The 23,114-nt window shown below is 40.3% G+C and overlaps 1 protein-coding gene across 3 annotated transcripts in view; it reads right to left on the bottom strand.

The window, feature by feature from the left end:
- The window catches only part of Stat4 (signal transducer and activator of transcription 4), a 90,989-nt gene that overhangs the window by 3,747 nt on the left and 64,128 nt on the right, over positions 1 to 23,114 (bottom strand). For all 3 annotated transcript variants that reach the window (XM_028765576.1, XM_028765578.1, XM_028765577.1), the window contains 12 exons: positions 22,990 to 23,082; positions 20,259 to 20,318; positions 19,956 to 19,973; positions 19,762 to 19,855; positions 18,512 to 18,556; positions 7,712 to 7,795; positions 6,078 to 6,176; positions 4,005 to 4,140; positions 2,505 to 2,554; positions 2,190 to 2,284; positions 839 to 975; positions 420 to 611 (listed from right to left, as the gene is read on the bottom strand). In XM_028765576.1, coding sequence (XP_028621409.1) covers positions 420 to 611; positions 839 to 975; positions 2,190 to 2,284; positions 2,505 to 2,554; positions 4,005 to 4,140; positions 6,078 to 6,176; positions 7,712 to 7,795; positions 18,512 to 18,556; positions 19,762 to 19,855; positions 19,956 to 19,973; positions 20,259 to 20,318; positions 22,990 to 23,082 — 1,103 coding nt within the window. The remainder of the gene's footprint in view (positions 1 to 419; positions 612 to 838; positions 976 to 2,189; positions 2,285 to 2,504; positions 2,555 to 4,004; positions 4,141 to 6,077; positions 6,177 to 7,711; positions 7,796 to 18,511; positions 18,557 to 19,761; positions 19,856 to 19,955; positions 19,974 to 20,258; positions 20,319 to 22,989; positions 23,083 to 23,114) is intronic.

Here is a 23,114-nt window from a genome sequence, read left to right on the forward strand (position 1 = left end):
GAGAGAGAGAGAGAGAGAGAGAGAGAGAGAGAGAGAGAGAGAGAGAGAGATTTAACAGCTCTCAAGTTACTTTACAAAATACAAGTCTACAGACCTGCTGTGAAAGTTTACACTCATCATCTCTTCCTTCCTTTCCCTTGGCCATAGAAATACAATGACTGACCATCACTGCTATTTTAAGGAATATGGGCTCTGGGGTCCACAAAGAGCTGATCTGGTCATGGTGAAGTCTAGTTGCCCTAAGAATGTTATTCTACTAAACACTGGCATAGCACTTGACTTTCTAAGGCTCTAAACCTCCATATGATCCTGGGATATTACAAAGGTCAAAGTAATCAGAGAAGAAGTTCATTCATTTTCCTCTGACATGATATCATTTGCCAAAATCTCAAGAGGAAAGTAAATATAAATGGCGTCACCTTCGCAAGGCTGGGAGCTGTAGTGTTTGCCAAAGGCTTTGTCTTTGGGAATGTCAGGGTAGAGGTACTTCAGAGGGTTTTCAGGGATGTTTTCAGCCATGATAACCTTGTAGTCTCGCAGGATGTCAGCGAATGGCAGAGCTGACAGCCGCCCTTTGTTGTAGGGTTCTACGGAGTGGAATCTTACTTCTCCTGAAAGCACAGAAACTGGAATATTTAGGGTCCTGAAGGTGTTCTATGTAGTCATTCTTCCTATGCAAGTTATCACTACAGCTAAAAAGTCTGACCTGGAGTCTGTTCAGTACAGACTGTGCATGAGAGAGAAAGTGGCAACATGGGCATTCAGAATCCGTGGTACCTGGTTATGGGCCATCCGCATCAATTCATATTCAAACCACTGGATGAGTTTGACTACGTACCATTTTCAGATTGGTCCACCCAGGTGAAGGTTATCCCTCCAAGATGGCTCTCACTGAATCTTAACAAAAATGTCCCAGGCATTTTATCTTTGAGCAGAAGTCGTTCCTTCTCTTTGCTAACAAAGCCCATGATGTACCTAAAATTAGAGCCGGGGCAAGATACAGTCTTAATTCATCATTATTGTACCTGCATTTATTTCATTCATAAGGAATAGATCTAACAAGCAACTGTACCTGAAATCCCATATTATTACATACATATAATATATAGTATATGTGTATATAATATATTATAGACTAGTCTCTGAAGAAACAATGAATGTATTTTTCCCATACACATGCTTTAGAGAAAAAAAAGAAGAAAAAGATAATTAAAGCAGAAAAAAGTGCTCATATGAAAAATAGAGGAATGGGTACAGAAAATGTGGTACATTTACACAATGGAGTACTACTCAACTATTAAAAACAATGACTTCATGAAATTCTTAGGCAAATGGATGGAACTAGAAAATATCATCCTGAGTGAGGTAACCCAGTCATAAAAGAATACATATGGTATGCACTCACTGATAAGTGGATATTAGTCCAAAAGCTCAGAATACCCAAGATATAATTCACAGACCACATGAAGCTCAAGAAGAAGGAAGACTAAAGTGTGGATGCTTTAGTTATTCTTAGAAGGGGGAACAGAATACTCACGAAAGGAATTACAGAGACAAAGTGTGGAGCAGAGACTGAAGGAAAGGCCATCCAGAGACTGCCCCACCTGGGGATCCATCCCAAATACAGACACCAAACCCAGACACTATTGCGGATACCAAGAAGTGCTTGTTGACAGGAGCTTGATATAGCTGTCTTTTGAGAGGCTCTGCCAGAGACTGGCAAATACAGAGGCAGATGATTGCAGCCAACTGCTGGACAGAGCACAGGGTCACCAATGAGGAGTTAGAGAAAGGACTGAAGGAGCTGAAGGGGTTTGCAACCCCACAGGAAGAACAACTATATCAACCAACTAGACCCTCCAGAGCTCCCAGGGACTAAACCATCAACCAAAGAGTACACATGGAGGAAACCATGGCTTCAGCTGCATATGTAGCAGAGGATGGTTTTGTCGGGCATCAATGGAAGGAGAGGCCCTTGGTCCTGTGAAGGCTCAGTACCCCAGTGTAGGGGAATGCCAGGGTGGGGAAGTAGGAGTGGGTGGGTGGGGGAGCACCCTCATAGAGGCTGGGGGAGGGAGGATGGGATAAGGGGTTTGTAGAGGGAAAGCAGGAAAAGAGGATAACATTTGAAATGTAATAAATAAAATATCCAATTAAAAAAAAAAGAAAAATAGAGTCCACAAACTCACCCATCAATCCAGAGGGGAAGAATATGTTTTTTTATTAGGTCCAATATTGCTTCAAGCCAGGTCCAGAAGGTAAATGTTTTGCCAGGTAAATGTTCCTATCAGGAAGGAGCACATACAGACAAGGACAGTGACTTAGGCAGCACACCTGACAGAACTCACTCCAACTTTTACAAATGTTCCCCTTGAGCAGGACAGGACTTTTTTTTTTTTTAAAGTTATCCTCATCCAAGAAATCTTCGAAATCACTGGAGATTTAGAAAGGAGCTTTCTGCAGAAATAACATCCCAAATGACACCCTCATTGTCCTGTTTGTACCTTGCAAAACTTGGCCCAGGTGAGGTGACCATCACTGTAGTTAGACTGAACTAAAACGAAAGAAAAAAAAACAACTAAACAAAACAAGAATTTTAATGCAACAGTGAGACCTTTCATTCTGTGCTTGATTTACTCTCTTCCCTCTTCCCTTGCAAGCATCTCTTATGGACTTCCAATGGAGGTGCAGTGTGTGAGTGGTTCGTAAGGTCTAACATGCCATCCTGTGACTAAGAAGGTCAGTATCTCCTATGAAGCTTTTATGATGGAAGAGCCAACAGTGAGCTTAGGAAGCTCCATGGGTCAGCCACTGGGTCATTGGCAGAGGGAGAACAGAAGCTCCTTCAGGGAGGAAACACAGTGAGCACAAGGTGCTGTGGGAGAACCCTGTACTGACTGGAGACGGTAAGAGAGGCCCAAGGGTGGGGACTAGACATCGCACAACAAAATCATGTAATTTATATTACATGATTAGGTATAGCTAGATTTCCAGAACTCTTCCCCATTAAAGTCAAAAATGATGGTCTAGAAATCATGTAGGCAATAAGCAGCCACCAACTATTTTGATCTAGAACACTGAAGAGATTACAACTATTTAAATCTTAAGGAAACTATATTCCTGTGGATAATTTGCTAAAGAGCCTTAAGGATATAGTTGCAATGCATGCTAATCTACTACTGCTAGTGACGTGCTAATATATTTTTGTGTTAGTTGTTCATTAACAAACACTTTACAAATATCTACTACTGTCCTTATGAATTCAAGACAAAAAACAATATTAACTAAAATTTTAAACTGTTGAAAAGGGCAGTTGTATTTGACCACCTACTGATGAGCCAACAGGTGCAAGCTAGCCAGCATCACATAAGCCAGACTGCAGCCACAGATTCTGTGCAGAACAAGCTTAGGTACCATAACTGCAAATGCATACAGACTCAGCGTGAGCTCTCCCTGGAGATAGGTGCATTAGCTTGTCAAAATTCAGCTTACTTTTAAGAAATATAGGTAAAGTTTATGAAGCGCTGATAGTATCTGCAAAATCAAGAAGCCAAAGCTTCCTTAATGTGCAGAATTAAGTCATTGCTCGTGTTTTAAAACTTGTGGTACATTTCCTGTGCCTAGCCCATCGTGTTCCAGTTAGTTAACATCACCATAAAGGCTTCACAGCATATTCAGAGGAAGTCGCTTAAGAATACCTAGAAACTACAGTGTAAACAGAAGGGCCTCAGAGAAGCACTGGTCTGGCCCACAAAGCAGTTCTGGTGCCTCCTAGCTGTGCAGCGGGGCCATCGACCTCTGTTGTCCTCAAATCAACAGAATACTGTTGACCTCAGGAACATTGTGAGAAACAAAAGTAAAACACACTTAGCTCTGTGCCTGGCAATACAATGTAGGCATTCCAGAAAGTTTGATAGCATCGAAATTGTTAATAGTTGTAACATGACTGCTTTAAAACTCTTATGCACCAACACCAGAGGAAAACCCTGTCTCCCGGCCCTCACCTGTGAGCTTCTCTGCCAGCATGTTGAGCTGATCTGAGTTAAGGCCACGACCAACATAGGATGAAAATTGCCAGCTCATCACTTCCAGGAGTTGGCCCAAAGTGACAGATGGAGGGTTATTAAAGAAAACCAAGTTCTGAAATAGAGTTATGGTGATTATATTTCATAATCTCACAGGAAACACTACATTCGATATATCACATTCCTGATTTAGATTCTGGGTCAAGTGATGTCAATAATAAAGTGTAAGAATGATCTCCCCACTAGAGCACTTTTGCTCCTTGAATATGATACAACTTGGGGTCTATCTTTCCTGAGAGAATCACTTGACATCAACTTTTTTAGACTATCTAGCAACAATCATCTCATGCAAGCAGTTAACACTGCCCAACAATGGCTGGACAGATAACCTCCTTTGAAATGATATTAATTGTAAACATGTTAACTGGCTCATCATGAAAGAGGGCTTTGTATTAAACAAGGATCATAAGACAGGAAGAAGAGAAGTAAAAGAATGTCTAGGGACACAACTGTCTCCTTGAGAAAGGTGTCTGAAAAATGGTTAGTGAGGACAGAGTCTAGTTAAGGCATAAGAGCTTGGAGTTTGAAGGAAGGTAGAGTTAATAAGTCAAAGTTACTTGTTTAGCTTGGTTTTTATAAGGAGACTTCAAGTCTAGTCTCTAGATCTTCATGAGAGGGCCGAGTTGCTCTGGGAGGGTGGGCATCGTGGCATACGGTGACCTTAGAGGGTTCTTAGCAGAATGTTGCTAGGGAGATACCAATGTGGTGGTGTGCTAGGATGGAGGACCCTACTAAAGTCTTTACTGCCACACTCTAAAGTTGGATGTGCAGACGTGTAGCTCTTAAAAAGAAGTGGCATTTAGTGCCAGGGACCGCTTCTGGCCTTAAAGTGCAAAGCATTATCTAGTGGATTCTCCAGCACGAGGGCAATCTCATGACTAGGTAACCCTCCTCTCTGCAGTTGATCTGTGTCTGATGCCAGGGCATCTGGGGATAAGGATGAACAGGGCTGTGCCATTGTCTGTATGGTTTCCTTTTAAGGAATAGTGTGTTAAAGGGGAAAGGCACTGAAGGCTGACCTATTTAGTGATCAGTTCTTCTTATACAGTCACATAGTGGAAAGAATTCTTCTGGAAGAAACTGATTTGAGTAAAGAAGAAAAGTTATTTATATTTGAGCTGTTTCTTCTGGAACTGAGTACTTTGTAAGACAACACACAGTTTCTGAGTTTTATTTTCTGTCTTAAGAACAGAGCAAGAGGGAACACAGACTATTTATGTATTTATGTATGTATGTATGTATGTATGTATGTATGTATGTATGTATGTATTTATATTTTTAATCTGAGTCCTTCCCTGGTTTTCATGTAAAAACCATTGGTATAGTGACTTGAAGTCCATTTTAGGTAAAGTGCCTCAAATAACCACCAGATGGCACTAACACCCAGCCTAAACCTAGGCAGGCTCAAGTCTATTCAACTGCAAAATTTGTGCTGTGAGAACTCAGGCACAATTGATGGACGTCCTGATTACTTATCTGGAAGCAAATGCTGTGCATTTGTAGAAAAGACTGAGGAAAAGTGTGCCCAGAAGAAGTGAAGGTAGTCAGACAGGACGTTTTGACAGTACTTAGAAAGTTCTAGAATGAGGTGTTCCCCGCAGTCTAGTCAGCACAGCAGAGGACAGCCTTAGAACTCATTGTGAGGCAGACTTGGGACTGACCAGTACTCAGAAATAACCAGTGCTGGTTACTGTCCTTGGCTAGAACTCAGATTGCCTCATCATCATCATGTGCTATTAATTTTGAGACAGGCTCTTGCTATGTAGCCCAGGCTTGACTCGGACTTGCTTCAAATAGCAAGCTTCCTACCTTAGACTTGCAAGTGCTTGGATTCTAGATGTGTGTCATCACGCTCAGCTCAAACATAAGATGTTAAACGTGACCTAATGGGACTCGCACAGCTAGACATACCCTTATCGCCGCCACGTGCACATTGCTTGTTGAAAGACAAAGTGCCCGTGAGATATGGAGAGATAGGAACAGGAACTTTACCTGGGAGTCGTTGGTTGACACGTTGTACCAAATGACGGATGCCCACGCATTAGGCAGTTGGCTGACATTAGAAATCATCACCACAGGTAACGAGCTGGTCTAGTTTTTTTTTAAAAAACAAAACAAGTTATTAGAGGTAGCCCAAATATGCATTGATGCTACTCTTCACCTTCTTGTCTAAAGGCCATCAAGCTAACCCCCCTTTCCAATCCTGGAACCCAGGTGCCATTCTAAGACCTTTCTGTGCTCATACAAGCTCCGAGTACAGTAAGAAAAGGAACAGGAACCCTTTCAGGTCACCTGATGCTAGCAATCAGGCAGTTTCCTCCATATCTTCCTCAACATTGAGAAATGTCTGTTCTTCCTCAAGTCACACATTGCCTCAAATGCAACCAAAGCAGCTTCAGCAATGATTTACTAGTTATCCACCTATAAGTTATGCTAAAGAACTTAATCTAAAATCTGGAGAGATGGCTTAGTGGTTAAGACCACGCACTGTTCTTCCAGACATTTTGAGTTCGATTCCTAGCTACCATATGGTGGGTGGTTTACAATCATCTGTAATGGGATCTGATGTCCTCTTTCGGTGTGTTTGAAGACAGTAACAGTGTACTCATATACATAAAATAAATAAATAAATCTTGATCTAAATTTACTCTGGGAATGAACCACTATAATCAAATTATGATCTAGAACCTGGCTAAAGTCCACACTGGAAGTGGGGTTTTACTGTAAAAGCTGGAGAGGTGAGCTATTAGAGTTGGAGCTGCCTGGTCTATTTCTGCAGAACAGTTTAGTACTGTTAGTGTTGCAGTTCTCCATCTTATGAAGTAAACAGCCTTCCCAGCCTAGCCTGGGAAGCTAAGGCCTGAAGAGAAGTCCCTTCCTAATAGTCATAAAATCTCCAAGGACAGCCCCAAGAACTGAGGGACTGAGCAACTTATGGAAGGAGAGGTTTAGGGAAAAGAAGTGGAGGGTTTTTACACATTTTTGAATGCATTTGTGTAAAAAGGGAAAGGCAGAATTTAACACAATAGATTCTCAAGTAGAATCTTACTCAAGTTGCCTGAAATGGAGCTTGTTAATGGATGCACTAATTTGTTCGTTGAACATATACTGGGCCTTTAGCATGTTCTAGGAATTGTGAACAGACAATCGTGCACAAGCAATGTGTGGTGCTCTGACTTCAAAGGGCTCATAATTAATGTGTTCAATTTATCCCCAACATACTGCCAACACTCTCACCACAGTCCTTTGTTCATTACATCAGATAACCCCCCCAGGAGATTTTTAGATAGAACTTAAATTTTTAGAAAATATATCACTACATGATATAGTTCAAAGATAGTTATTTCTCTTTATGCTTTCTGTTGAATATCCCTGATTCAGAAAATAATAAAAATATAGACAACCAATCATTTACCGTATATTGAATTCACAAGGGTCATGAAATCTTTCTCATTCTTATATTTAACCAGAATGGCATCTAACTACTTACCACACATTTGATGTTCTGTTTTTCTACATAATATATGAAGAATAGACAAAAATTCAGAAGGACTGGGCTTTTGCTATCAATGCTGACATGTTGCTGTAAATATTACTAGCAAATCAATGTTTCTTGAGAAACCCACCTCTAGGTTAATGGTGAGGCCATAGAGGCAGATCTGGGTCTCAAAGGTTATGGAGTGCAGCTCCTCTGTCACCATGTGGCAGCCCTGTGGGGAGACAGATGGGTCAGTTTCTTACAACAGCAACTTTTCTATCTGAGACCTGGAGTTAGTGGATGTTTCCCAAAGTTTCACAGCATTTAAAAATAAGGCAAATAATGACTTTCAGTTTCCAAAACAGGAGTTCTTGCTTTTAAAATTACGGCATATTTCCGGTAGTTGAAATGCAAAGTTATTCTTTATTCTAATTTTCTAAAACAAAAAAAAACTTTTCTAAACTAGTTCTTTAAATTTGCCAAATAACTTATAAAATAAGCCACATGTTTATGAATCTATAGAAAGAACTTATAATCTTATAATGAATTGTTCAGAAAAGAAATCGAGACCCCTATGGCTAAACATAGGTGAGATACATAAATTTTCTTCTGTTTGTTCCAAAAACTTTAATAAGATTTTAATAAAACAAAATTGTCATCTAGGTTCCCAGTGTGAGGCAGGAAAGTGTAGAAAAGTTGGAAGAGGAGTGGGTCTTAACTGAAAAACAAAGAGGCCCAAACAGGTCAGCTAAGAGCCTCAGCCCATGCAATGACTTCTACAGGACTCTTGACCTGGCCAGGCAACAAGTGCTTTTCTCTTCAGAGCCAATGAGTCAGTGGGATTAGGAAAACTTTGCATTCTGGGTAGACAACTTGCAGTCAGGAGCACAGTGTCAAGCTGAAGGGAGGATGATTCCGTGAAATTCTGTGGTGATATCCAGGCCCTGTCTGCACTTGACATCTGATCTACTCAGTCAGGCTTTAAGCCTTCAGAAAATAGATCTTGGACATGGACCAGAGCAGAGGTGAACTCACCAGTATTACCTTTTGGGAGCTGCTCCCTAAGAAACAGCCAGCTCCTAATAACTCCTCCTTGATTCTACAGTCTCAACACGCACAGAAGACTGACCTCTAAATGGCTTCTATGACCTTAGTTGTGAAATGTCAAGCTAATGATCAATAGACATTTGACAAAGTCTTGCACATGTGATACAGGTGTGAAATAAAAAAAATCTGAAGAAAATATAAAAACAAAATATTTTTTAAAAAAGTAAACAATGTATACCAAGCTCAGTTTGTTCAACATAAATGACAAATCAACCAATTCTAATGAGTGGTTATTGCTTCTAAGTTGTGCCAAGCAACTGTATAAGAGTTGAAGAAATGCCAATCACAATGAATAAATGAAAAGCCACAGCCCTCATTGCTGTAAACTTCCAGAAAACCAGAGATTAAATGAGAAATCTGAGGTTTCAGGAGTACAGAAATGAAAGGATAATTTGCAAATGACTGAGAATCAGAATATAAAGTAACTAGAGGACAATAAGGGATTTTTAACTTCTGAAGAAAATTATTTCTAACTCAGAATTCTATACCCATCCAAACCACCAGTCAGGAGTGACCATGAAAAGTGTTTCAGACATGCAAAGCCTCAGGAAGCTAAAGCTAGTTGCTGAAAAATCTTTCTGAAAGCTGTTGAACGAGTTTCCCTAATTAACAATAATAATAATAATAATAATAATAATAATAATAAAGTCAGCTAAGAAAGAGGAGGACATAGACCAAACCAGAAGAACCAGGGAAAGATAACATAGAAAAGAAAACCAAACAACCAAACAAAAACAGATCATGTAATAATTATACAACAGAATTAGAAGGTAAACAGGCAATACTGAAGGGAGAAATTACAGCCCAAATCAAATGAAAGTTGTAGTTTTAAAGACTAGAAAAGTCCACTAGCTATGGGAACAAAGAATATAGCCATGAAGGAAAAGAAAGAGAAACACTCAGATTGACATGCTTAACCATGTATGAGGAAGCTTCTCTTTCGGATGAAAAGTTTAGGGCTACATGAACAACAAGTTCTTAAGTTGATTAAATAAACACTCAAAGAGCCACTGTATCCAGAGAAAACTGAAAGCAACACAAGGATGGGAACATAACCACAGTATGCTGCTCAACCCAGATGTTGAATTGTATATAATTGTAATTTCTTTGTATAATTTATGAAAGTAGAGGGAAATTTATATGTATCAATACATCCCATAAAAAGGTCATAACCTAACCTTGTGTTCAGGAAAGAATTTAAGAATGTAATATGCAAAATTAAAAATTCAAGAGATAACAGAATTACATTTACCTCTCAAAAAGTGAATTTAAGGGAAGGGTTTAGGTGGGAATGACTGGAAGTGAAATTGCCATTTTTCTCTGATGACACCCTACAGTACTTTGCTATGCCTACAACCAGCAGAACTGTCACCATCTAGACGTTTACTAGACAAATGGGATGTCGAGCCCAGGCTTACAGAATCAGACTTTGAGTTTTGACAAGAACTACAGGTAGGATTTGGGAAGCAATTATTCTTGATGTGGTCCATTAACATTTCATTTAGTCTCAAAAAAGGACGTGGGACATTTTGTGATAGAAAGCTTAAACCATTTATAAAACAAGCCTAGGAACAAGTGAGCAAAAGTGGACTTGTCTAAATTAGAACAACTGGGTAAGTTCTGAGAGAACAGGGTCACCCTGAGAGAAACAAGGAAGAACACTGACTATCAGTAAAAATTTTGAACCCACTGTGTCCATTTTGAAATAATAAACATTAGTCAAATATGATATGAATAAGAATTGCACGAGAAGTTTGTTAATGTAGGGTGTGATAAGCATATGATTCAGAGGAAAAGTACAGATTGAAAAAGCCTTTTCCTCTTGGGCTGGAAGGTCGTCGTATGGTTAAGTGCCCAAAAGTAGTGAGAGGAAGAGACTGGAGTCACTTTGCGTCAGGTTAGCAGGAAGTTATATATAATATAATGCTGCTTGCAAATCCTTTAGACAACCACTAAAATCACTAAATCTTAGTACACGAACATACAAAGTAGACAATTTCCCTTCCCTACACAGCCTTGAAGTCTGTTTTCCTTTTGGCTGAGCAAAAGACAAAGTAACTCGATTCTATTAGGACACAAAACTATTTTTAACTAAGAAAACCTCACTAGCTCTGAGGAAAGGTGCTTACACTCTGCACATTACTAAGATGACTGAGGAACCTAAATTTTCATTTAATGTTTCTTAAGGAGAGTTCTTTACTTTTAAAACCCAGTTCATTGGTAGATAAGCATGTGCAAATTTTTGAGAGGCTTCCAGCAGGCATGCAAATGAAAACCTAATGCTTTCATAACCAGAAATCAAGTTAAAAATTTGTTACAATATGGTCTACCCACCTGCTTTGACATATAGCCTTTTAGTAACTTAGATGACTAGCTTGGCACCTCAGAGTTTTACTTGAGCTTGGTGGTGTGGCTAACACATGGCCCTTCTGGCTCATTACCCATGACTTTCTCTTCCACTTCTGTGAAGGACCTCAAATGACAATCGTGACTCCTAGGCCCTTCCTTGTGCCTAGAGATGACTTTGTCTCTATAGATCTATTGTACAGAAGGCTGTAGCTGGAAAAGGCCTTCCTGAATATGAGATCCTATAATCCAGTGACATAATTAGATATACACATTAGGCTCTGCCTTTAGCTCTCGGGACAGGATTTCTATGGCTTGTATAAACAGGGTGACAGAAGAACCCTTTATTGTTGTTTTGAGATAGGTTCTTATCATTATACAGCTGAGACCTATCTGGAAATCACTATGTAGACAAAGTTGGCTTCTCACTCTCAGAGATCTGCATACCTCTGCTTCCTAAGTGTTGGGTTAAAGGTGTGAGCCACCAAGTTAGCCTCAAGGTTCTTTTGTTCAAATATTTGGTCTTTGACTTTGCACACAAACTTTGTGATTTCTTGGCAAAAGCATTTTTGTTTCAGATGAAGTGACTCTGGTGGCTTCTGGATATACTTGCAGGATGAGGGCTGGATGCCAGGGTCACTAACCATACAATTACAAGTTGAAGGTTTCACACCAGCCCTAAACTCTTGAGAAAGAGAAAAGAGCTGGAGGCTTCATTATCCCCATTGACCTATAATGCAATCAACCATGCCCACTTAATCCCTCTGTAAAACCTCCAAAGGACAAAACTTGAGACCATTCTGTATGAATCATATGGTGGTTCCTGAAGGTGGCATGTCACTGTCCTTGTCACATGTCTTCTACATGTCTTACATATCACTGTTTTCTTTATTATGGCCTCTATGATACATTGGGAAGTAGAAATGAGTTCTATAGGCTTCTCTAGTAAATTAACTGAACCCAAGAAGTGGCTTGTCGGAACCCTGATTCATTGCGTGTTAGTCAGGAACATAGACTACAGATGTGATTTGTATTTGACAGGGTAGAAAGCCAAGTTTCAAGCATCATCTCTGCTCATTCTAGTATGTAGCTTAAATGATAGGATTATGTATGAATGTAAGACTTCATTAAAGATGTCTTCCTCAGCTTTTTTAAACATTGTGACACGTGTGTTTACCATCCAAGTGGAGGGTCTTGGAACATACATGTGGGAGAAGCAGGATTAGGACCACAGAAGGGTGGGAGAGAGAGGGAGATTGTGTTATTGTATGAGAAATGAAGCTTCCACAGAGCAATAATTACAGTAAGGAAAATTTCGTGCTTTAGGATTTTGTTTTGTTTTAATTTGGATAATCAGAAATCTTCTTGGAGATTCTAATTGCTGTTGTTTACATAAAATCCCCTGATCCATTATGATGCACATGTACAACAGAACATGGCAGGGTGGCCAACATCCAATACACGTGATCGACTAAAGAAGTCTGACAGAGGGCGCATCATTAATGTCCAATGCTTCAAAGCCTCCATTACTTTGTCAGTGCAATCCAAGGCAGATGCCTTTCAATTTCACAGTCTTGGAGTCTTTCCCTCACAGATCTAGAACATTTTACAGATAAGAAGAACCACAGATGTCTATTCTAAAAGCTACCTTCATGACCTGTGCTGACTAGTTATCTTGACACAGGCTAGAGTCATAGGACAGGAGGGAACTTCAATTAAGAAAATGCTTCCATAAGATTAGGCAGTAAAATGCCGGGCGGTGGTGGCGCACACCTTTAATCTCAGCACTTGGGAGGCAGAGGCAGGCGGATTTCTGAGTTCGAGGTCAGCCTGGTCTACAGAGTGAGTTCCAGGACAGCCAGGACTACACAGAGAAACCCTGTCTCGAAAAACAAACAAACAAAAAAGATTAGGCAGTAAAGTGTTTTTTTAAATCAGTGATTGATGGAGGAGGGCCAGCCCATAAGAAAGCAGTCTGAGCAAGCCATAGGGAGCAAGCCAGTAAGCAGCATCCTTCTATGGCATCTGCATCAGTTCCATCCTTCAGTTTCCTGCCCTGCTTAAGTTCTGGTCCTCACTGTTTTTGATGATGAATTGTTCTATGGAACTATGAGTGGAATAAACCCTTTCCTCCCCAAGTTGCTTTTGGTCATGGTGTTGTATCACAACAATAGTAACCTTGACTAAGATACTACCCAAGATAATTACAGATTAAAATAAAAGTATTTAATAATAAGAAATTTGACAATTGGCTAAACAACATGACTAGGGCTCTGCATAGCAGAAAGTATACAAACTAATGAAAGGTATGTCTCTTGACTGTCTAGTAGCATATCCTGGAGTGCTAGACAATATGAATCAATGATTAATTCTTCTAGTAAGAAGAATTCTTGTCTGTTCCTTCATGTTTGCTTGTTTGATTGCTTAAGATGGGTGTTCGGTAGCCTAGGCTGGCTTTGAACTTGCTGTGAGCTGAAGAATACCTTGAAATCTCCTGTCTCCCCTCCTCCCCCTCCTCTGAGTACTGAGGTTACAGGTGTTCCAGCCCTTTGCTTGTTTAGCAAGCCATAACCTACATAACACAGGGAAAACTGTAGTACTTAAGAACCAATTATTTCAGCAAATATTTATCTAGCAAGTTAAAAACAACAAAAACAAAGCTAAGATCTAGCTTGGATATGGGAAATAATGAGAAGAGGGGCTAGTGATACAGTTGTACCAGAGCCCATAGTCACACACTCATAAGAAATTCTTGGAAGTGACGTGTTCTTAGCATGTACAACGAGGATTCCGGATGGATGCTCCACACTCAGAAGGCTGGGTTTCTTACAACACCTCCATTCAGTTCAAAGAAAATCATCTTGCTGTGAACTGCTGGGGCTGGTTGGGTCATGAGTAGTCTATGTTTGAGAACACTGAACCATGAAAGATCATTTGTTTGGTTGTTTAGTGAAGGGAAACTAGTCACTCAGCCTTCACTGATAGCTTCTTTGTACTTCATTCCTTCCCAACACCTAGAATCACCAACACTTCACTCTGTGGCTAAAGTCACTTATCAGTCAAGCCTGCTGACCCAGAGCGATCTGGAGAGACTACAGTGCCAGCAATCCTTCTAAAAGGGCCTCGGCATGCTTGTTTTATGTGATAGAGTGGCAGCTTCGCATTCTGGTCACTTGAGAGATGACAGAATAATTTTATTTGTTTGTTTGTTTGTTTTTATTGTGACTCTCCCTGGGAAGGGACAAAGTTGGGACAAGGATGCAGTTGCTACCCCTCAAGGTATGAAGTATTCCAGAACAAAAATTTAAAGTTCGTTTAAAAACAGCCTAAAGCTCCTACCCTTTCCTACTTCTGAGGATCGTAAAATTTTAGACAAAGAAGCATCAGAGATGATCTGTTCTAATGACTTTTAAAAAGAAAAATAATTTGGGTAGAGGATGGGGTTTGGGATGTGTGCCATAACTCGAGTTGGGCAGTCAGAGGAAAACTTGTGGGAGTTGCTTCTCTTCCCTCACCGTACGGCTTACAGGAATTAAACATGGGTCTCCTCATGATTGGTGACAAGCTGCTTTACCCACGGGGCCATCTCACTGACTGGAGCTTCCTTGTTTTGTTAAACATCAAAACATATTTTTAAAATTTCCTATCTATGCTCCCATCTGGAAAAAAAAAGATTAAGTAAAGCTGACTCAGAGTGACACAGTTTAATATCCAGTCCAAGGCGGGGGGTGGGGGGGGAGGTGTGGAGGAAATCATCTGTGCAACGTGTGGAAGTTTCACCTAACAATAAAAAAGCCTATGGCCAATGACCTGAGGCAGAATTAGAAGGTGGGCCATCCAGTGGGGGTAGGGGGGTGGGGGGAAGGAGGGGATTCTGGGAGATAATCAGGCATGAGAGACTCACCCCAGACACAGAAGACAGTCACATGAAGCTGAGGACCAGGCAACCAGCCACATGGCATGGCTTAGAATAGAATAAACAGGTAATCGAGCTATGAAGTAGTCAGGGAACAAGCAAAGCTCTTGGTCTAGGCATTTATTTATATAGAAGAAGTCTCAGAGTCATAATTTTGTTAACCTGGTTGTGAGTGGAAAGGCCCAAAGTTACAGAAGCTTTAACTACGGGAGGGAATTCTTGAAACTTCTGTTTGGTTCTTGGAGAAAAGAATTAGTGACAGGCTACTTCCTCCCTTTGCCTAAGCTTAAAGCTAGTTACAGGGTATCTAGGGGAGAATGGAGATGTCCCCATCACCTTGACATCCCCTTGTCAGTTAAACATCATCCAATATGAGTCTCACAATCACAAAAGCAAAATTTAAGAACCGAAGCTTGTGTGTGTGTGTGTGTGTGTGTGTGTGTGAATAATATAGGTCAGTATAGGGTCAGTATAGGGGTCTTTAGGGTGGAATCAAATCTCTCAAAACAAGAAATTTCCCAAAGAGGGCATATAGAAATGTAGTCTGAGGTTTCAGAGACCATGCAGATAGGGGTTGAGGCCATCTTTCCAGCTAACCATGTGTATGGCACATGGACAGAGAAAGAGGAGGACCTATAGTAGTGTCAAATCACTGAATGTGAGCTTCCACCAATGCAATACCTGGCCTCCATGGAGTAGGCAGCACAAGTTCCTAATCTGTAAGAACCACAGCCAACCTATGCGCACACACCACCAATAAGCCACACATCACTCTTCCTTGGTTCTGTCAACAACCCTGGAAGTGTAGGTAACATTAACCACGTTCTGTAGATAGAAAAATTGAGAGGACAGAGGCTTGAAAAGTAAAGCCCAATTCAAGTGCTGTTTTCGTATTCCCGAGGCTTAGCAGGGATGCAAAGGGGGAGGTGGTGGAACCCAGCAGAGAAAGGGCATTCATGTTTCCTAAAGAAATGTTATGTTCATTTCCTTCTAGGCTTGGGAAGGTGTCTATGCTGAAATAGCTCCCACTTCTGAGCTAGTATATAGCAGGCCATGTGTGAGGTGAGGTGCTCCACCCTCCCAGAGATTGTAAGATTCCCAAAGGGACACATCCCAGAAAGATGAGCAGTGTAGGATGTCAAGGTTCATTAACTGCCTGGTGCAAACTTGAGTGAGGTCAACTTGAATATGTATGCTACCCACTTAGCAGTGCTATCGCCAGAATATACACCAGGAGCAACTGTTAAATGAATTCTCAGCAGGGTTTGCCCACTTGCTGCAGGTGCTCCTAGATAAGCATTAGCAACCTTTGAAGCTTGAAAATAAGGTCACGGTATCCTTGCTTTCCATCTTCCTAACTACCATCATTGGCCCTGTGGGGTTATAAACACCACCGACTTATATTCCAACTATTCTTTTCCTCCCTTTCCTTTGGTCATTTCTACTGACCAAACCCCTGATGACTGGATCATCTTTCTTTACATGTTTTATACCAGACAGCTGTGTCTTAAGCACACAAAACAGTGTTTGAGCTTGTGGCTTATTCTAAATGTACCTTGACATCATACTAAGATTCTGTCAATAGGGGGAGCTCAAAGAATATCATAAACACAATAGCCCCGCTTTAACAAACTTGAAAAAATAAAAAATAAACAAAGTCATTGTATGGCTGTATGATTTTGTTATCAACTGGAAAATAAGAGGACATAAATTCAAAGCAATATAAGTCGACGTTACTAATAAGACAGTGCTTGGGTTTTCTATAGAGGAAGATGATTTACTTAGAACTCTGTCTCTAAGGAAATCCTAGTACAGAGTTTTATTTCACGTTGGTAAAGATGACAATGTTCTGCAAGAGTTGAGCTATTTGGATGTATTCCCATTGGATGTGTTTTGCTTAAGAAAAGTTCAGAATAATTGCGCTTGGTTTGTTCAGACTTGTAAATAATAACATTCAGGGATGTCAAGCTGAATGAAATATTACAACTGTGTTCAAAATTCCACTGAGATATGCGTAATGGGCTTTTGTTTATAATGTTTTCTATAAGAATGGTTCAGGAGACATAGAAAAACTTTCACGGGAAAGAATTCCTCTTATTTATTTTGTTAGAACCCTCAGACTCAAAAGCTCCATTCTCTGTGCAGTGAGTGGGAGGAAAGACTCACTTGAGGCCCTGCCTTCAGCAGCGACTCCAATCAGGAAGAAGCACGGCTCGGCTTCCATAGGGCCATGGAGTATAACAGTTTCTGAGGTGCAACTGAGCCAATAAAGAGTTCACAGAAGGGAACATGACTGGACACTAAACCTTTGTGGTGAGTCGTGTGTGTTGTGTGTGCGTGTGTGTGAGAGAGAGGAAGGGGTGGGAGAGAGAGAGAGAGAGAGAGAGAGAGAGAGAGAGAGAGAGAGAGAGAGAGAGCGAGCGAGCCACTAGATGCTGGGTTTACAAAGTTCTTCCACATGATTTAACCATCTTTGTCTTAAGAGCTATGATTATAAAGCCAGATGACTGGGTCTGCAGAGACTGCACTGTAACCTGCCTTTACTGCTAATCACTGTTTTGAGTACTCAGGCTCACCTCAGCAGGCTCTGAGCAAGGTGTGTGAGGTGTCATCTCCCACCACTAGAGCATAAAAAGTGCAACATTTCTTTATCATGTGAGTTTTCTCAAAGATAACATTTTCAGTCCCTGTTGGGCATGTGGACTCAAATTTAGATTTCCTATATTCAAACTTGAAGATCAAAACTATAATGACTAATTTTCTAGGCCAACTCAGAAGATGGCCTTAATGGTCATATCCAGCCTGGGATTTCACCAGTCTACTGACTGGAATGTGATTGCTCAGACCTGATTGCTCAGGCAAGTTTCAGTTTGTCCAGCTCACTTGGTGAAATGAGAACCTTAGAGATCAAAATAACTGATATTACACAATCAAATAATTATTTTTTCAGGTGTAATTTTTTTGTAATATTCCATAATTTTTAAAACTTACTTTACATCTGCAGGAATGGGGATGATTTTAAGATAGTTTGCTATAAAGGAGAGCTAATTAAAGAAACATGGCACCTCTATAAAATGTAATATAATTAAACTTTAAGGGGTTCTTTCAAGACATGCTTTCTCTGTGTAGCCCTGACTGTCCTGGATCTCGCTCTGTAAACCAGGTTGGCCTTGAACTCACAAAAATCCACCTGCCTTTCCCTCCCTACTGCTGTGATAAGGGCATGTGCCACCACTGCCTGGCTACAATGAGACAGTTTGAATCGCATTCTCCAGAAGGACCGGACATGATGGACAGCTGCTAGCCATGTGCAGCTATGTCCGTCAAAAGTTACAAAAGCATATTGGCGTATTTTTGAGGCTTAGATCTATAACAGAGGATTTGACTGATATACCAGAAGGTCAATGTTTTCTCCTCAGGGTAATATGATGTCTTATTCCTCTTTAAACATTTCCATATTATCTGCAGTGAGCAAGCTTTAGGTTTATAGTTGGGAAACACAGATTTGATTTTATATACAATTAAGTTGTTTAAGAGAAACTAATGTTTTCTAGGAGAACCCGAGTCAGCATTTCTTACCTCGTTTCCTTTACCCCCAGCACTGCACTTCATCTCCTTTGGTTGCTTTGAGAAAGAAAATAATAGTGTTTAGATGGAGGGTCATTATCAGTAACACATCAAGTCAGTCACTCCTATGTCTTCACTTTCAGAAAGGTGGAGGTCCTGTTGTCTCTCACTCACTGAAACTTCACTTATCTGCTGAGATCCAAAACAAGTTAAAACTGAAAACCAAACTCCAAATGATTATATATATATTTCTTTTTTTCAGATAGAAGTCTTTCTGCTAACCAGCTTGTTGTTTCAGAAAGTGAACCTTAAGGCTGATTCAGTGGTGTCAAACACCCAGGTGGGCACTGGGTGTTATTTAATAAACCAGAGAAATAGCATGTTTCTGGAAAGAAAGGCAATAGGGTCTTTGGAAATCTAAGATCTCTCTCTCTCTCTCTCTCTCTCTCTCTCTCTCTGTGTGTGTGTGTGTGTGTGTGTCTGTCTGTCTGTCTGTCTGTCTGTCTCTCTCTCTTTTTGTGTGTGTGTCTCTGTGTCTCTGTCTCTCTCTCTCTTTCTCTCTCTGTGTGTGTGTCTCTGTCTCTGTCTGTCTCTGTCTCTCTGTCTCTCTGTCTCTCTGTCTCTCTGTCTCTCTGTCTCTCTGTCTCTCTCTCCCTCTCCCTCTCCCTCTCCCTCTCCCTCTCCCTCTCCCTCTCCCTCTCCCTCTCCCTCTCCCTCTCCCTCTCCCTCTCTTTCTCTCTTTGTGTGTGTGCACAAAAGAGAGAGAGCAGAAAGAGAGCTCTAGTTCAAGAGGAAGTCTTAAACAAGAGAAGCCCATGATAGGGCAGGGACCAGAGCTTTCTAAACTCTCCAAAGTGGAGTGGGCAACATGCAATGATGTGCTGGGACATCCCAAGAACGGCCCAAGCTGTTGTGAATTGAAAATGCTTTCTGCTACACGTTATTGGGTGTCACTTCCTGAGGGACTTTAAAAATGAAACTATAACTGCTCTGAATTTTAACACAGATCTCTGCTGCTTTTATGATGAACACTGGCCAGTCACCATGAATAAATGCAGCTCTGCCTTGCTACTGTTAAGACCTCACTGTCTGAGTTCTTGTTATATGTCCTTTCTACTGTGTTAATTTTTTGATGATGGCATGGTTTGTTTCTCACTGTGATACTTGATATCATGAAGGAAACACAGCAAAATACTCTGAATTATACAGCCCATTAACAAAGCCAGGGGAGGAAGATTGGTGTGGTCTTACTTGCTTCTTACCAAATGTCTAAACTCCACTGAGAGGCTCCCATTGGAAGATTCCTCACTGGACATAGCCTTGACGTGAGTTCCACAAAGCACAAATCTTCTATTGCTAGGGAGAAAAATCTTTGCTTTTAAAATGGTTTTGGGTCAACATATACTTAAGAAATAGCAAAAAAGAACAAAATAAAGCTACAAAGTAAATATCTTACCTTAGAGTTGAAACATTCCTGTAAAACGAAGAAGAGATTTTAAAATGAGCTGTTTATTAGATCCAGGAAGATACTCCTAGACTACTTCAAATTATACACATGGAGCATCATCTAAACTTCTTAGTAAAGTTTTAAAAATGAAATCTTTACAGAGTTCAGTTAAATGTTTGAGTTTGAAGTCAAATATTTAAAGTGGAGTGATATGTAAAGTAAAAGAAATAAAATACAAACATTCAAATTTATTGTATAAGAATTTTAAAAAAATCTTTCATTGCCATATTTAAATTAAATTAGGAAGCTTACTTGTCAATGGACGCCTTTACTTTCACTTGATAGTTTAGTTCTGGCAATTTTATTAGTAATCTGGAAAGAGACAGGAATAAAGAATCAAAGATAAAAAATGGGAAGTATTAAAAGCTTTTTCTACATTTAAAGAAATATATTTCTAGCATATACATATTATACATTATCTCCACTTATATGTTAATGTGTTTTAAAATGTAAAAACCTCTTTACTCTGGGACTTTACTGGTACCAGTCAATGTCACTATTGACAAACACATTTGCTGTGTGCACATTTTCCCAGTTGATAGGTAGTAGATAATACATTGGCCCATTCTGAAAAACAGCTGCATGTTTGGGTTGAGATCTGGATGACATATATATATAAAAGCTTCTTTGCAAGTCTATTAACATGAGCCCATCTTCTCATACTGCAGAAACAAACACTTTGTAAACACAGCAAAACTAAATAGTTTTGAGAATTTTTATAGTGAAAATATTGAGAAAGACCAAACTTCTAAAATGAATATAGAAAATTCTGATTTTATTATATTTGTAGTTTCAAGCATAGTAATATATTTTCATATATTTCATATGCTCATAAGTTAAAAAAAAACGCCTAACTTGAAAGGAACAATTCAAGTACAGTTAAGAATTCCTCGAATTCCTTCTTTTGATGTCAGCCTTTATAATTTTTTTGCTTTTCACCACCAAATCCTCAAGGTATCCCATAATGTGCTATGTCTGTGGGTTCCTTGCAGCATACTCAATCATTCACCGACCTATTCATACATGCATGCATCCATCCCAAGCCCTATACCCTCAATATATACTGAGCTCCTCGTGTACACTGGGTATAAACTTAGATGTCCGGAAACTCATGGAGCACAGATTGGCTGAGAGAGAAAGCTGGGCGCAGCTATGTGTAGAAGAATCCAGCTCAGCAGATGAGATGTATATAGTATGGAGGAAACCACAGCTTATCAATGGCCCAGGCAAAACTATGTATGCAGTGAAGCAAAGGGTCTTTAAATGTCTTGCATGAATCACAAAGTTGGCTCCAGAGCAATATGTGTTAAGTGTAAGATTGGTAGTAGATGGTGAAGACGGTGGTTTCAGAATATAGACGAGTTTGTTTTTTTCTTTTCCCTCTTTCTTCTTATTTGGCTCCAGAAAGGACTCCATCTACTGTAGGACACTGATGACTGAGCCTAGAGCCATGGGCTTCAGATCCCTTTGGGGGCTGCTTATCAGATATTTACATTATAATTCATAACAGTAGCAAAATTACAGGTATGAAGTAGGAACAAAATAATTTTATGGTTACAGGTCATCACAACGTGAGGAACTGTAGTAAAGGGTCACAATGAGGAAGGCTGAGAACATAGAATCTCCATATTACCTTCCCTATGAAATAGGAGAGCACAATGCGATGGCAGAGAGAAGCTTTCGGGAGGGGGAGGAACCTTGCATGATCTAGCAATAAAGTTGGTACAAAGTTCAGGAAAGAAAGATGAGGACCCAGCAGTGAAGTTGAAGCGGAAGACAGGATGCCCACACCAGGATAGTGATCTATCCTTCGGCATCATTTTAAACAAATGTGAAGTGCTACCAGCTCAGGCACCTCTTCTGCTCAAAATGTTTTGCTAGACAATCCTTATTACTTCCTCTTTTTTTGCATAAAGTATTTTCAGCATCCTTTCATCTACATGGATGGATATCCATTACCCCTCACCCTACTTTCTGTGTTACTGTCTCCTGGGTTCTATAGAGGCACTGAGATGGGGAATAAGAGAACAAGTTTTGAGAGCATAATTTTTAAAAGGAACCTGGCTACCCTCTGTTTCTGTCCTTGTATCTTGGTGCAAAATTCACACAAAGAAATTGAGAGATTTAATTAGGGGTTTTGAAATGCAAATTGAAAAGCATCTTTCCTTTAACAATTGGGTTCCAATGCTGCTATGAGATCAAGACTCCTGCCAAGAAAGCCTTCAGTTACTCTCTCCCACAGACTCCAACAAAGACTTCTTTAATTTGCTTGGACTTCCAAAGGTGACTATGGGCATCTTTGGGGTGGATTTTTAAGGCACAATAAAAATCTTTGAAAGTAAGACTGACACTGTCTTCAGTTTACTAGAGAAAACCCAAGTTTTGATTCTGATACAAGAGTACCAAATACACAAGAAACCACCGAAAATTCTACAGACCCCAGTCTCTAAATAAGGTACTCTGCAGGGATATGCTGAAAGCTGCGGTGTTCAGAGTTTTTATGGCAACCCCAATAAGCCATTTACCAGGTAATCACAGGGGAAGAACATGCTACTGCATTTCCTGTATATTCAAAGCCTCCTACAACCTGCCCCCATCTGACTTTTCTATTCTATTTCTCCCTGCTCCACTCTGTTCCCAAACAGACTGGAAGCCAGTATTTCTGTGCACTCCCTCCCCTGCAATTCTCCCTTCTGTCATTCCAGTCTTTTTCCACACTAACCTTTTCAACAATTAATCCCAGAGTGCCTGGTATTATGATTGCATACTTTCATGCTAATATCCCTCATGTCTTCATTAATTTCCCACGTTGTCATGCTCTTGACAAGCAAGTTCTCATCAGACCATTTCTGCAGGGATTTACCAAAGTGCAGCACTGCGCTTCCCAGCAGGTGCTCTATGAGGAGCCGCTGCGTGTAAGGCGCCTTAATTAGCACTGGCTACAGTGCCATAGACAGAAAAGCACAGAATGTGTTCTGCCTACCTCAGTTTCACAGTGAACTGAATGAGAGTTTTAAGTACCATCGGCCTCTGAGGGTGTGTTGGCATGCATGGCTGTCGTTCGACCACAAATGAGCTGGATAAAAAGGAAATATCATGTGAAAACAT

This window comes from Grammomys surdaster, unplaced genomic scaffold (assembly GCF_004785775.1).
Source record: "Grammomys surdaster isolate TR1022 unplaced genomic scaffold, NIH_TR_1.0 165, whole genome shotgun sequence".
Classification (NCBI taxonomy): Eukaryota; Metazoa; Chordata; class Mammalia; order Rodentia; family Muridae; genus Grammomys; species Grammomys surdaster.